Below are 14703 nucleotides of genomic sequence, written 5' to 3'. Positions count from 1 at the left end.
ATATGATTATTAAAATTTCACAATTCAAAAAATTAATTTGTATAGATATGGTAAAATTTTAGTCCAAACCATCACGAAATTCAATTCTTTATCTAGCATCAATACACCAACTTATTTTTCTTAAATCCATGATCTTTTTAATACTGCACTATGGAATTAGGCTTATACCATCATGATTGGCATATTATATAAATATTATAATAGAGGTGTAAAAGCATCATTATTAGTAGACATGGCCAGACTTGACAATATCACCTTGCCTCCCTCCCCCAGGCAAAATCTAGGCTTTGCCCCTGCATACGAAGAAGTAAGTTTTTTGAAGAACATTTGACTAAAGCAAGTTTTCGAAGAACGTTTGACTATGTGCTTCTTGAAAAGGATTATTAAATCAAGAGCAGTAATACAGAATTTTCTCTAGAATCCTAACACGGAGCCTTCCATGAGTATAACCTTGTCCACAGGGTTCTACAATAGGGTATTTCACATAGCTTAAATAATATATCCTTATTTACACCTGCAGCTGTTACCGTAAAGAGCACAAAACAACATCTCATAGAAAAAGGGAAAAGGGGGAGGTCAGATTGAACTCGTGGTTGATTCTCAGAACCATCCACTTTGCCATGAGCGTTGCCATTAAGTTCTTGAATAAAATTCTTCCCAACAGCCTGCAAACTTAATCAGTTCCTCCATTAACAAGGTTCTGAGGATATTGGGGGGGGGCAAACACAAAGATTGCCCAAAACAAGCTTTCTTTTTTTTGTTTTTTGTTTTTTGTTTTTTTTTTTTGTTTTTTGTTTTTTGTTTTTTTTTTGTATATGCATTCTCTACTTCAACACTATCTACCCACCCCTCCAAATAAGAAACCATATTATCCAAGACCACCCTCGACAAAACCACAACAAAATCAATTTAATCGATCGGCAAAACACTTGGAAATAAACAGCCAAACCATAGATAAAAGAAATCAAAGACCAAATATAAAAAGAAAAAAAAGGAGGGCCAAAAAAGATTTCAAAATTAACATTAAACAAAAAAAATCAAGAGATGATAATCGAAATCAATGGAAGATAGAGACAGGAGGCTTCGCTCACATCTTGGCGATGACCCTCTGCCGCGACTCGGTGTTGACCAGGGACCTCCAGTCGGTGGGGCGAGCGTCGGTGCGGGAGGAGCCCTCCGTCCGCGCGCCCGCGTGGGAGGAGCCCTCCGCCGACGGATTCCGACTGCTCCCCTCCATGGGAGGGAAGAAGAGAAGAGGAAGCAAGAGACGGGCTCCCTTCACGAGTTTGAAAGACGAGTTCGAAGGGCGTCCTATTTATAGGAGTTCGAAGTGCGGATCCTTTTCAAATCGAGAGAGTGGCGAGCCGGGCCTGGGGAGGGCAGGGCGGCGCCTTTAAAAGTTGGGCGTGGGGGCACCCGGTGTTGGGACCGCGCCAGGGATGCGTTGGTGGGAACCGCGAGAACGACGCGTGATGGAATCCGGGTCACCCGCGCAATTCACGACATGGAGGGCTTGAAGCCAAAATTCAAACGAAGTCCCTCGCTAATACTTTCATTTTTTTTAAGCTAAGTTTTGTTGCTCGCAATGCATTAGTGACACGTGAAACAAGGAGATGTAATTTTTAGGGCTGTTCTATTTGAATATTTCCATCATTATGAACTTATGTTTCATCGTAATGCCAAACAAATGCATCTTAAGCCTGCTACCTACTAGTGTCATATTGGAAAAATTTAGATGTGCACTCACTTAATTACCATAGTGTTTAATACCGTGATAGTGACTTGTGAATACTTTGTTGTCAAGACAAAATTAATAGACCCTAGAGAATATGTGGAATGCAAGATTTTTATCTGTACTAAGATCTCATCTAGCATCAATATTAGACTCCCCACAATATGATATATGTAAAAATCTAAACCAATTTATGTATGATTACATTTTTTTATAAGTTTATATTCAAAAATGAATTATTAAATGAATGCATCTAAAAAGTAATATTTATAAATAGTTGATAATCTCTAAGTTACCATATTGGTCGAGATTTTAATAGCTTAATCCTACATTAGATCACAGAGAATTTGGGCTCTCTCCAAATTTTTTTGATATAGCGGCCAAGATATATCAAGATCTCGATACATCTTGGTCTTATTCACTCACAAACCAAGATTTAAGAATCTTGGTGAAATATGAGACTTAGTGCAAGTCCCTTGCTAGCTCTTTAATTATATTCACTTTTTGTTTTATCATCTTGAATTTGTAGCATTTAGAAGTGGCAAATGAAGACTTTTAAAACTTGTTTTCGGTGCTAAGTTTTTTTTTTTTAACTTCTGAAACTACTCTAAGTTTTATTTTGATAATAAAAAGGGACCATTTCCTCATTAACCATCCAATGAGCACTTAATTTCTGTCAAGATAGTAAATAGCACTTGGCATGACTCCTATCATCATCGTCTTTATAAAGTTTGAGGATGGCTTGCTGATGTCCATGGAATGTGTGAAATGAAAACCAAGTCCTCCACTAACACTTCAATTATGTTTTGGGCCGCTTAATACTATGGTAGTATAATCTCATCCAAAGCTAATTAAATATTGCCATTAATGTGGTTCAGGGCCCACCATCTGAATTTCTTTCATATGTTTCTTTTTTTGCACCTAAATTCTTGCTATGTTTCAAAAATAGCTTATTACTTCAGATTCTATAACTTCCCACTCCAACATTCTATGAGAATAATTACCTTTTTTGTCAACATACTCATTTTTGTAGGAATTCTGTGGTGCCCCCATAACCTTGGAGGTAACTACAGGAAGAGATGGATTGATAAGCTCCTAGTTCATTAGGACGGGAGTTATCCCAGGGTGGAGACGGTGCATAGTTATCACGGACTCGAGGTTCAAGTGGTGAGGACTTCGAAGAGCTTGGTTGGAGCTCTGGATACCTATGGACACAAGGTGGAGCAAGATACCAAGAAAGGGCTGAAGACTGCGCTGGAAGAGCAGTTTCAGAGCATTGGATCGACCTAGTCTGAGAATGGGCCGATCAAGTCGCAGGATATGCCAGAGAAAGAAGAGTCTCATGTTTTGGCATGGCATAAAAAATAGGTTGACTCAGTGCCGGATTGAGCCGACTCTGCCCAAGTGGATCGACTCAATCCTAGCTGAGTCGACTAACTGGGAACAGAACAAAAAGTGTATCGTTCGGGATTTATGCAGGTGGCTGAGAACTAGGTCGATCCAGTCCCAATTGAGCCGACCTAATTCATGTGGACTGAAGATGTATGGGAGTCTATTTTGGTCTGGGATCTGATTTTGATCCTAGAGCTTAAGGCCTTGGTTTGTGAGGTCCTAAGGTAGCTAACTTAAGGATTTGGACTGGAAACAAGTTTAAGAGATGAGAGCATGTGAGATATGGGCTCGATGAATGCTTTCATGTATTGAATTTAGTCAAAAAAAAAATTCAGTTGGATTTTTTAGGATTTGTGTGTAAACTCTAGAGTATATAAACCATGTATTATAATATATTTTGTTAGAACTAATACAATAGCTTTTATCCCTCAATCTCTCTCTCCTTCTCTCATGTTTTGCATGCCTAAACCCTAGCCTCCATCTTCAAGGAGGGATCCTTGCAGCTGCCCCTCTTTGGTATATTGCTGGTGTATTCCTTGTCCTACATACTGAAGTTCATCTACACAATAATTGGTATCAGAGCTAGGTGGAGTATGGAGAAGGAAGAAGACGTCAGGAGCTGTTGAAGAGATCAACGAGATTTTTTGTCAGATTTTCTGTCAAGGTATTTTTTCTTTCAATCAGATCAATATTGTTTGTGATTGTGGTTGAGACATCATGAGCAGCGAGATGAAGATCGATTTTGAAAAATTTGACAGACAAAAAAACTTCTTGATATGAAAAATTAGAGTGGAGGATCTGTTGGTTCAACAGGAGCTACATCTAATCTCGGAGAAAAAGTCAGAGGGAATAACAGATCGGACTTAGAGTTCTCTGAAGAAGAGGACCTGCTCACTGAAGTTTGGCTGATTCGATGTTGTACGGTGTGCTAGAAGAGAAGACATCCAAGGGATTATGGTCAAGGTTACACTCCCTGTACATGGAAAGAAACACGTGCAACAAACTCATGTTGAAGAAACAGCTATATAGCCTTCGGATGGAAGAAGGTGGAGATATGTTAGGGCATGTTCAGCGGTTTAACCAGTTGAGTACCGATTTACTCAATTTGAGTGTGACTCTGGAGGAGGAGGATAAGTCCTTGATGTTTCTGCGCTCGCTATCCGAGAGCTTTGATCTACCGGTGACAACTCTATTGTACGGAAATGAGACACTAATTTATGAGGAGATAGTGTCGATCCTTTAGACGAATGAGTAAAGAGAGCAGATGGTAAGAAGTAGTACGAGGGTTTTTCTGGATGCCATGGTGGCCAGTGAGAGGCCTAGGAGGAGAAAGGATAGACACAAGTAGTGAAGAGATAGAAATCTCCAAAGGATAACAGGAAGGTATGGTGCTACAAGTGCAGAAAGTTAAGGCACCTAAGGAGAGATTGTCCACAGAGAAAGGAAAAAAGAGAAAATTCCAGACTAGAGTCATTCAGTGTGGTGGCTAAAAGTGATGTTTCAGATGACTTACTAATGTTGTCAGCTGGACACAGGGAGGAGGCAGATCATTGGGTAATGGACTTGACTAGCTCTTATCATTATACACCTCACCGAGCATAGTTTACTTTTTACACACAGGTGGGTGAGGGGCAGCGAGTAATACTTGAAGATGGAAGCTTTTGTGGTATTGCAGGAGTAGATTCTATCAAGCTGAGGATGTTTGACGAGAGAGTGCATATTGACAGATATGCATCATATCCCAAATCTCAGGATGAGCGTAGTATCACTTGGGTACTTGAAAGAAAAAGGCTGCACTTTTAGAAATAATTCAGGGGTTCTAAATATCTCTAAGGGTAATTGGATTGTGATGAGAGGGTGGAGGTTGAGGAGTTGTTTGTACCAGTTGGAGGGATCTGTTGTATCCAAGGAGGTCGAGGTGATTGCTTTAGCTACAAAGGATTAGTTGAAGGTTCAATTAGTGTAGATTGGACAGTTGATGATATGCTTATCGGATCTGTCAGTTGTGGGGTCGTCGGATCGTAGGGAGGTGGAGCACAGAGGATTGATGTGTCCACACATGGAGGAGGAGAAGCACTAGAGATAGATTCCTTCACAAGTGATGATGAAGTCCATGGCCATGGCACGATCTCTAGGCAAGAAGGTACAGAGGGAGGTGGAGTTTTTCAGTTGCTCAGACAGTGGTGAGCAGGCACCAAGAGTTGGCCTAGAGGTGTATGCATCGAAGGTTGGTGCTACAGTGACGACAGAGGGCCTAGGATCTATGAGGAGGCTTCCATCAGCTTGGGCCATAGAAGGGTCGGAGGTAGGAGAGTGGAGCTGCAGTTACTCCAGAAGTTTACGATGCTACAATGATGCATGTCATAGGGGCGGCGGCGATCACAGCCACTGGGACAGTGGTGATCGGAGCCACTGAGGAAGCGACGGCAGCTATGGGCTTCGTCGCTGGAATTATGGCTACTGGAGTCGCAGGTGGAGCAGTGGTGGTCAGAACTGCTAGAGCAGTGATGGATGAAATTGCTAGATGTCATGATAGATGGAGTCATGATAGCAGCAGCAGATGCAGCTGTTGGATCAGTGGTGGACTTAGCCACTAATGGAAGGACCTACAGGAGAGATGTCCAAGTACAAGATAAGGTTTTCAACCATAAGGGAGGTGGTGACAGTCTTCCGGACAACTCCAAAGCTAAGGTATACTATGGTGACAAGGAGGTCTGCACAATTGGTTTCACTCTTTATTGGCCAAATCATATAGAGGATCGAAGCTTGGTGAAGAGCGGAGATCGTCAAGACTTTGGGGACATCAAGGTAGAGATTGTAGAAACTCTGTGGTGCCCCATAGCCTTGGAGGTGACCATAGACGGAGCTAGATTAATAGACTTCTGATTCACTAGGACGGGAGTTATCTTAAGATGGAGGTGGGCATAGCTTCCACGGGCTCGAAGTTCAAACAGTGAGGACTTCGAAGGGCTTGGTTGGAGTTTCGAATATCTGGGGGCACAAGATGGAGCGAGATCCAAGGAAGGGCTCAAGACTGTGGTGGAAAAGCAGTTTCAGGGTATTGGATCGACTCAGTCTGAAAATGGATCGATCAAGTTGCAGAGCATGCCAGAGAGAGGATCTCAATGTTTTGGTATGGCACGAAAAGTGGATCGATTCAGTGCCAAACTGAACCGACTCTGTCCAAGTGGGTCGATTCAGTCCCAGCTGAGTCGACTAACTGGGAACAAAATAGAAAGTACATCGTTCAAAATTTCTGTAGGTTGTTCAGAACTGAATCAATCCAGTCCCAGTTGAGCCGATCCAGTTCGTGCGAGCAGAAGTTGTACGGGAGTCTATTTTGGTCCGGGGTCAAATTTTGATCTTAAGACTTAGAGCCTTAGTTTGTGAGGTCCTAAGGTGGCTAACTTAAGGATCTGGACTAGGAATAAGTCGAAAGGATAAGAGCATATGAGACATGGGCTTGACGAGTGCTTTCATATATTGAATTTAGCCAGAGGAGTTTTTCAGCTGGAATTTATTAGGATTTGTGTGTAAACCCTAGGGTATATAAATCATATATTATAATATTTTTTATTAAAACTAATATAATAGCTTTTCTTCCTCAATATCTCTCTCCTTCTCTCGTGTTTTGCGCACCTAAACCCTAGCCGCCATCTTCAAGGAGGGATCCTTGCAGCCACCCATCTTTGGTGTGTTGCTGGTATATTTCTTGTCCCATATACTAAAGTTCGTCTGCACAACAACTTTAATTTCTTTCAGTAAGATCAACACACATGAACAACCATATATCACTTTGTTCTCATACATAAATGTAATCCTTTTAAGCAACAAAGTTCTTCCTAAATTTCTCTTTTGATTTTCCCTATAGATGGATTAACATGAATTAACAACTAATCAAATTTCATTCTTTCCATGGCTTAGGAAGATTTTTCAATAAGAAATAAGTAACAATCCTTGGCAGTTCAGAGCTTGGAAAACTCATGCTTCAACAATCACATATTGTTACCCCAACTAATTTAATCTGTAACATATTTTGCAGGTAAGCCTAATTCCAATTCTTCTAAGACATTTGCATGGCAAAATCTTTTTGAATTTGATAGAACTCAGACGGGCACTTTATATCTGTTATATTAGATATGATAAAAATATATTAGTATATCAAATGGATTCCATAAAATTTGTTATCGATATCATATTCATACAACATATGCATATTAAAAAAAAAAAGACACTAAAGTTATCTTGTACACATTAGACAGTTTGATTATTATATTTTGATCCCAATCTCAAAATTATTATGAGTTGAAGTTGTTGTTTCTACATTCATCTTTAGGAGAAAGAAATAAAAGCCAAGCATGCCTTAACCAAACCTTTTGTGATTCAATTTAAATTTAATTATTTTAATTATTAGATAAAATATAAATTTCAAATGTATTAGTTTGTCGGGCCTTTGTAGAGAGCAATATTGATCCGCCCCTTGCGATGTTCATTTCCTTTACTACTATTATTTTATTCAAAATATATTTTATTAAGAATTATTAAATATATTTTAGTAATAATATTAATAGTGATTTAATAATATTAGATACTAATATTATAAAAATATTATTATATTTTATAAAATTTTAAAAAATTACTTTTTATTATATTATTGAAGTTAAATATTAAAATAAATAATTTATAAATAAATAATATTTTATAATGATAGTTTTTGATTGTACAAACAGATAGATAATTAAATAAATTATACAATATCCTTTACTAACATTTTTTGATGCTAAAAAGACTTTCTTCATTTGGTTATCAAATAGATATTTAAATTTCATAGCATTTGAAAAATATAGTTTTCAAACAACAAAAAACTTTTTTCAAAATTTTATTAGTAAAATTATGCTTCCAAACCTCTAGGGCCAAAACCTTTACTATTAATAGAAATACCAAATGATCTAAAAGAAAAAAAAAATTAAGTTTGATTGGTGTAGGATAGTAGTAGTTCGAGCCTGAATGGACTTACTCTATTATATATATATATCTTGTAATCTTAAAAGAAGAGAGTAATTGAATGTTTTAGAAATTTGGTGTATTAGTAGTTATGATTTGTGATAAAACCTTATATTCTATAATAATTTTTTTACAGTAAAATTTTTGCATCATCTTTGCCTATGGTAGTAGATCAATTGATCGAACTATATAAATATTACGTATCCTCATTTTATTATTTTTTTTCTTTCTTGTTTCAATTTTCTCATGTTTGTCGCAACACAAGACATTTTAGCAACCAAAATATTGACTAGCTAAATATCGAACAAAAATGACTAGCTCCAAACATGGGCACTATCAGTCAATGACAACAATTTTGTTTGATTAATCACTTTATAGTTAATATAAAAGCACAAAAGGGTGAAAAGAACAAGCAAAATTTCACAACCGGCTTGGGGGAGAGAGACTAACGATTCCCCTTCCTTTGCACAAACATGCCTTTGGATTGCACAAGTCATGTTGACATCTGCGCAGGTAAATGGTCGAATGAGGAGTTCGGATGCTTTGAGAGCTATGCGTGGTGCAATTCAATGGCTGATATCACGAAAGAAGATGAATCGTTCTTTTGTGTGAAAGATACAACCCGAACCCCTCCGCATTAATGACCGGTCCTTCCGATGTCGCCAGAATAATTGACCAGGTGTTGGAGAGATTTGGACAAAGATTAAGGTCGCCGTTGCTGCTCGAGAAAGAAAAGCCTCTGTTGTTCACCGGTGTTTCACTTCTGCCTCTTGTTAATCTCGAAAGTTGGCTTCCTATGACACCATCGCTTAAAGCTAATCAATTGTCTTTCTGCTTCTGGATGAGAGGGTCCGATTGGAAGTCGATTCAGCAGGACAGGAGCTCTATTCTAAAACTTTGGATGCCTCGTTTTGATCAGATGACAATTCCTATTGTCCACAGGTTTCTCTTTTATCACCAAAAACCTGGCTTCATTTTCTATGGAGGGATTCTCACCACATTATTGGAGGGGGAAAAAAAGGATCAGCCCATGCTGTCTAGTTCATTCCAGTCTTTTATCTTTCACTTTGGTTATAAAAATTGGGTGCAGTAATCCTCCCTTCATGTACGTATATATATATATATATATATATATATATATTTCTAATCCGACTTATATAGTAATGCATAAAATATGCTGCCAAATCCATGAATCTGAATTCAGATCCTAATTCCGGGCCGGCAAGCAAAAAGCTCAAGACCATGGCAGAAGCTATCAGTACGATCAGGAAGACATGGAATTTTAACATGCTGGAACCTTTATGCTTGTTGGATCAGTACAGAAGTGCAACTCATTGCTGGCTTAGATAGCAAGGTATGGTTGTCCTTCCAGCATCCTATGACCATGAAGTGCATGCGGATTTTTGACACGTCACTCTTAATAGGGTCCTTCAATACAAAAACTATGGACAAGCAAGTCATCTAATGCTTACTTGTCCATGACCATCCTCCATATGTGGCAAGGTAAAGTTCACCTCCAACCTTGATGAACCAATTCAAAAGGTTATTGTGAGAACCAAGTCCATGATTCATTGGCTCTCAGATATCAACCTTTCTATGAAAATATAAAGAGAGCAATAAGATCGAAATGGATATAATCTTGTAATGGCAAGAGAAATTCTCCCTGCTAAATAAACTGGAGAGAAATTCAACTCTTTTTAAAGGTGGTTTTTTCTTCAAAAGAAAATTCTTCTAACCCTCATCGGGTGTATTAGTCTACGTCCATTATTTGTTTCCACCAGCTTCTCATTGGATCATGATCTATGGCTTATGTATGCAATGTTCCAAGCAGTTTTCGTTTCTATATTTGATTTTTGAGTCCTTCTCAAGGCTCAAGCGCTTCAACATTTTCATGCAAGTTTCACATACAGCATTTTGATGAACCGAAAACCAAGCCGCCATTCTCCTTTTAATTTTTGCATCAAGTGCAACAGAATATTTCAATATCAACACTCGGATTCAACAGGTCCATGGAGAGAAATCCAAATATCTGGATATCACGTTAATTTTAAGAGCATCCAGTACTCGAGAAACTCAAGATTTCAGGAGAGTTTGTATCGGACTGGTCGAGGGGACGTAGAAAAAAGTCGATGGAGACCACCCATTTGTTCCATGCATGTTCCCATGAATGAAAAATAGCTACTGCATTTATTTAGCCACGAATTGAAGTATGTACATGTACATATGTATATACATAGATAAGTACATACGTATATACATATAGAGCCAAACCAAGAAAGAAATTTATGATGCAAAGCAAACCATGTACTGCGAATATTACAAAATTAATGGAAGCAAGTCTCTCTTTTCTGTTTGGCAGGAGCTTTCCTCGTATACACCTCGGTCAATGTGCAGAAAATGGCAATAGAACGAGTCCCCAGTGAAGGAAAGAAAGTCACTAGCTTTTCTAGCTGTGATACTGACAATGATTATACGGGCTTCCCTTTGGTTTTTTTGAAACTTCCACTGCATGGCTTTCTTCATCCGCTGGAAACTGCTTCACATTCTGCACAAAAGGACAGATGGGAAATTGATAAATTTATTTAGCGCAACTGATAGCAAGAAAGCTTGCATCTCAACTAGTTGCTGCTGGATATTACGATCGATGAAGTACTACCTCATAATCCAGAGTATATGCTTCATTCATGTGGCACCCATCAATCATCCACCAAATAAAACTTGCATCTGACGATAGAAGTGCTTTGTGGGTTAAGGGCAATTCGTAGGCCATTATGCTCTCAAATCCCAATTATTCCGTCTCCATGCATCAATGCCTCCAGGACCTTTGGTGCAAGATGTCCGCCTTCTCATCATTATGGAAGTGTTGATCTCGAGAAGATGCGAGTGGAGTATCTTTTGTGAACATAAATTTTAGGGAGCCTTAGCACCCTTCAGCAAGTCTTAAAAATGTCACAAGGGCAATATGATAGCATATATACAGGAATATCCACACTTGCAATTTAATCAACATACCTTCTTTGGAGCAAGTTTTGGAGTAGTGGCCTTCCCATCCACATCTTGGACATGTTCTGGATCTCTTTGCAATTTCAGTTTTGTGCACTCACATAACAGTTGAAACATTGTTGTGAAGGATCCTCTGCAAATTATTCCGCGATTAGTTGATTTGATTGTCTAAATTTGTACATAAAATAAATAGGCATGCAGCTTGATAACTATATTCCCAAGCTAGGATGGTCACAATCATAGTTCAGAGGCAGTTTTGCTGAAACATCCATGCTTGACCATGCAAGAGATTGAATATTCATTTCGATAAATAAGGAAGAAAACTGCATTTGCTTAATAACTTGATTGGAGTAAGTGATACAACCAATACTTCCATATCCTGATGTAGTAAGAAAAGAAAGGAGAATTTGGAAACATAATTGAATGCATTATCATCTATTTCAGAATTTTTTTCCTAATAAGAATAAAGTGGGTACTTATTTGGCTTGCAGAAAGAAAATTAGAGATGGAAGAGAATAAAAAGATGCTTTTGATTAACACCCCTTTTTTTATTGAGAATAATTAGTACATAAGATTATCAGACTCTAGGCAACTGCAGTCTTACATTGTGATATGATCCATCGGCAAGAGGTCAAGCAAGATCATAGAATAATATCCAAGCATTTTACAGTAGTTGTACGGTGCAGATTTCTAATAACCATCCTATATCAGTTTGAACAATGGTGTCATATCGTGAACCCAACATCCAGATTGAGCACGTGATGGCCACACATTCCTCAAGACAAACTCCTAAAAAATATGCAAGGCATGCTTTTTTTATCAATACATGGCCGACTCAAATAGTGATAAAAGTAAATTCATTAATTTTTATTCAATAGAAAGATAAATTTTCAAAGTCTAATAAGGATAGAATAAAGATTAAACAAAGATCCAAAATAATTTTTATTCAAAGACAGCTAAGCAAATAATACCTAAATCCTTTACACTTCTCATTGATCAGTTCCAAACCCTATAGGATGTTCTGGATCTGAAACAAAAAAATAGAAAAAAAGATGTGAGATGTACGAGTTCAGTAAGTTAGCAGAACCTCTAATTTAATTAAGTATTCTATACAGAAAATAATTTTCAATTATATGATCTTTTTATAAAAAATTTTAAATAATATAGAAGCATGCTATATCAATCAATATAAAATTAAATTATGTAATTACTTGAAATAGATTATCTTCATAATCAAGAGTACAACTTTCCACTCTCACTCACCTAGTCTTTTTGACTATGGCCACAATCGGCCTGTAGCTAGCCCTCGAAAGAGACTAGATTTCTGATTAAAATGTGTCGTCTATCAATCACGCATCAATGACCATCCAACTGGAGGTCAGAAAGGAAAAATAGCTCTGATATCATACAGATAAATATACTCTTATCAACATATATCAATGATTAGCTCCATTTGATTACATCCGAAAGAAAAACTAGTCCTTGACTATAACATATCGTCCATCACTATGCGCCAGACTGGAGACCCAAAAGGTGACTAGATAGATTCTGAATCCATATAATCATAGTCAGATTAGAGAGCTGTGGATGAATACACAATATATTTTGATGCAAAGAAGGACAATTCATTTTCATATAGAGCATATAAGATAATAAATATAAATAGAATACATAGTAACAGATAAATATAGAAATAAAAATACATTAGGCTGGAGATAACTTATAATTCTTCCTCTAGATTTTCATGATACTTCACCAATTAGAAGTATTAACCAAAATCTAAAATAATTAATACCCTATTAGATTTTTAAGCAGATTTTTAATCTAAAATATTAGATTTTTTTCATTTCTTCTTCTTCCCCCCCCCCTTTGTATTTTTTTGATAATTAATAAAAAGCAGATTGTTAAGCTGCTACAAGATTATGGTCACAAATCGGATGGATCGATCCGTGACCTGATGACAACCGGAACAGACCTAACTATTTTGTTTTTAAAAATCCTTGGATCAGAGTGGGTCAAAAATTGCACTTCATTTGAAAACTGGTTCAGTTCTAGATTTTATAATTTCTCAGCTCATGCATCACTCAAGTCAAAATTGGGTCAAACAAAATTGGTGCCTCGCCCGTTGTGAACACTAACCAATTTGTAGCCCACGTGGTGTAAGACATCTAATCTAATCAATATATCTAATATATATATATATATATATATATATATATATATATATAATCAATATATCTAATATATATATATATATTAGATATATTGATTAGATATATATATATATATATATATTATATATATATATATATATATATAATATAAAATGGTGACCTCTCAATGGAGAGGCCTTCACGTGACACATGGAAAAAAATATGAAGCTTCTAATGGCCACCTGGACGTCCCAAAATGGCGTATTGAGGAAGGGAGAGAGACTGCATGTGTCCTAGAGCAGTGTTTTTGTTTTTTTCTTTTTGTTGCTTCAAACGTTTCTATAGAATTGGCCTCGATCCCATGGCACAGTCGGAGGGGCTCCAAATCGGTGCACTTGCACCGGCCTTGGAAGATACCGATGGCCCGAGGGAGGAAGGGGACAGAGCTTTAGAGAGCTGAGTTTCCAGTACAGTGAGCCACAAGCAGCGACGGAGGTGGCGGGCCCATCGGCATGGACATGGGAGCTGACGAGGTTGCTCAGGTAGAGGAAGTTAGAGGCAGCAGGGGCAGAGGAGGAGGAGTAGAGCTTGCAGCTGTTGGAGGCGGCGGAGTTGGGGTGGGGGGAGGCATAGATCAGTGGAGGGGGCTTTATTGCGGAGATCCACAAAGACGTAGGAGGCAGAGCCAAAGCGGAGGGCATGGGCGAAGACGTCATTTTCATCATGGGGTTCCAACTTAATGGACGGGATCAGATCGGCAACCTACACGCACCACTCGTCGGAGCGAAGCAGCATCTCCACCAAGTGGCTGTGACGCGCGCGTAGGGAAAGATAGTGAAGCATGCAACAAGTAGAAGAGTTTCTATGTGCCAATAAGAATATATCCTATAAGCCAGTATCTCAAGTTTTATCAATTTATATAGACCGAATATTGGAGCCGATATTTATGTTTATATCGTATCAGGAAGTGCCTCCTACTCTAGGTTGATTCTGGTGAATATTTTCTTGAAAAAATAGACTGAGTTCACGTTGGTTTGAATGATAGGCATGCTGACAAAATTATCGACCGAATCCATCTGTCTAATAAGCACCCCTATTTGATAAGCATTCAGGATCTCGAGCCTGAAGGCAACTCTTATTTAAGCTGATAAAATAACCTAGAACAGTTAGCACATTTATTTAATATACAAACTAGGCTAAGGCATTTAAAAGTGGCATGTCTAACAAGCTGACTAGATATTTTTGAGAATAATCTAAAAGAGTGATTTGATATGCTTAATTATAAATTATGGTTAACCCACTAATTTTAAATTTTACTTTACTGCTCTATTGTGGCATCCAAAAATATAATTTTAATATTTCACTAGAAACACTACAATACATGATTAAATAGACACGAGGAGAGGGAAGGAGGGGGGT

General features: G+C 37.9%; 1 protein-coding gene across 3 annotated transcripts in view; it reads right to left on the bottom strand.

Moving 5' to 3' along the window:
• The window catches only part of LOC105043180 (mediator of RNA polymerase II transcription subunit 15a), a 30040-nt gene extending 28691 nt beyond the window's left edge, over positions 1–1349 (bottom strand). For all 3 annotated transcript variants that reach the window (XM_019849715.3, XM_029264005.2, XM_029264006.2), the window contains exon 1: positions 1092–1349. In XM_019849715.3, the coding sequence (XP_019705274.2) occupies positions 1092–1237 (146 nt within the window). In that variant the 5' untranslated portion in view covers positions 1238–1349. The remainder of the gene's footprint in view (positions 1–1091) is intronic.
• Positions 1350–14703: the final 13354 nt, after the last annotated feature.

This window comes from Elaeis guineensis, chromosome 4 (genome assembly GCF_000442705.2).
Source record: "Elaeis guineensis isolate ETL-2024a chromosome 4, EG11, whole genome shotgun sequence".
NCBI classification, from domain to species: domain Eukaryota; kingdom Viridiplantae; phylum Streptophyta; class Magnoliopsida; order Arecales; family Arecaceae; genus Elaeis; species Elaeis guineensis.
This window is presented reverse-complemented; position numbering and strand designations above follow the sequence as displayed.